The sequence below is a fragment of the Cystoisospora suis genome (genome assembly GCF_002600585.1).
Source record: "Cystoisospora suis strain Wien I chromosome Unknown contig_3916, whole genome shotgun sequence".
NCBI classification, from domain to species: Eukaryota; Apicomplexa; class Conoidasida; order Eucoccidiorida; family Sarcocystidae; genus Cystoisospora; species Cystoisospora suis.
Window position 1 is genome coordinate 1,896 of NW_027156711.1, and position 1,435 is coordinate 3,330.

At 40.2% G+C, this 1,435-nt stretch overlaps 1 protein-coding gene across 1 annotated transcript; it reads left to right on the forward strand.

Annotated features, from left to right (window-relative positions):
• Positions 1 to 236: 236 nt before the first annotated feature.
• CSUI_007413 (uncharacterized protein) lies at positions 237 to 1,427 on the forward strand. The gene is made up of 2 exons (XM_068067558.1): positions 237 to 371; positions 1,062 to 1,427. The coding sequence occupies exon 2, from the start codon at positions 1,209 to 1,211 to the stop codon at positions 1,329 to 1,331; it is 123 nt and encodes a 40-aa protein (XP_067920467.1). The 5' UTR covers positions 237 to 371; positions 1,062 to 1,208; the 3' UTR covers positions 1,332 to 1,427.
• The last annotated feature ends 8 nt before the right edge of the window (positions 1,428 to 1,435 follow it).

Here is a 1,435-nt window from a genome sequence, read left to right on the forward strand (position 1 = left end):
TATCTATCTTTCTGTCTATATATTCATCTGTATGTATATATACTCAAGACCATATATCTCGCATGTCTAGATGTATGTATGGATGAATCTCCTCTTTTGTATGTTTCTATGAGGAGATAGGCATAGGCATACAGCCAGAGGAGATAGAAAGAAGAAGCCCCTGTTTTATCTACTGCTTCTTCTTCCATCCTATCCTATTCTTGTTGATTCTTTCTCCTTTCTCATTCTTTCTTTCTCACTCATTCTTTCTTTCTTTTTTGTCTGTTTAGTTGCAGTATAGTTTAAGGCGGTGGCAGTTGTCACGTCAGTATGTATCTTACCTTCTCTCTCTTCATCCTAGAAATCTACGAGCTCTTTGGGATCTAGTCCTCGTAAGAAGAAATACAGAGACCCAAGAAGAAGATGAAGAAAGAAAGAAAGAATTATCGGGTAGATACACTTATAGATAGATTGATAGACAGAGACGTAGACAGATAGATAGATAGATGGATAGAGGAAGAGAAGAAGGCGGGAGAGAGAAGTAGAGAAGGAGAGCACGAGAAGGAAAGAAAGAGAGAAGGAAAGGCATTAGGACTTCGAAAGAAAAGAGACAGAGCATGGGGAAGGGAGAAGAAGAAAATCTCATGAAAAAGCAAAGGGGTGAAGATTCGCTCTTCTTCCACGGTCTCCAATCGCCTGTGTCGATAGCTTATCATTCTATTTCCTAGTTAGCTAGCTAGTCATCTACTACGTATGCGCAGCAGCAAAGGCTGCTCATCTATTTTTGATCTATCTTTAATCTATCTTTCTATCTATTTGGAGATAACTTGCAGATAGATAGAATCCAGACAGACAGATTACAGATTGGTAGATACGTAGGCGTATATGGAGGATATCCTGCTGTATACGCGTGTGTATATACACATAATATGTATGCTGGACCTAGATATAGAGTATAGCAATGTCCGTAAAGTTCTGTCGCCATCTTCCTCCTCTTCTCTCAGATGAAGTGAACTCTCTTTTTCTCCAAACTTATACACTTCTCTTTCTTTCTTTCTCTTTTTCTCTTTCCTTTCTGCTAGGCGTCACGTGAATCTCTTGAAGGTCTTAGTCTAGTCCCTCTCTCTTCTTCTTCAGGGGGAGGTGGAGAGAAACAACAAGCGAAGTTTAAGCTTGTTCCCGTCTCAGCTACTTCTAGCGGCAATTCTCACTCTTCTTCTTCTTCTTCAATGAAGGCGATCGAAGATGCCGAAGACTTTCTTGTAGTCGTCGATTTAGCTATGAAAGCGCTTAAAAAGCTCGAGGCGATTTACCTTGAGGAAAAACAGAGAGGAAGAGTATGGAGACCATAAGCTTCTATCAAGCAATAGATAGAACCAACTCTTCTTCTTCTTCTGATACACCTTCTTGGTCTTGCTTATCTTCGTCTTCGCTCTTTTCTTCTCGCTTCTTCTCT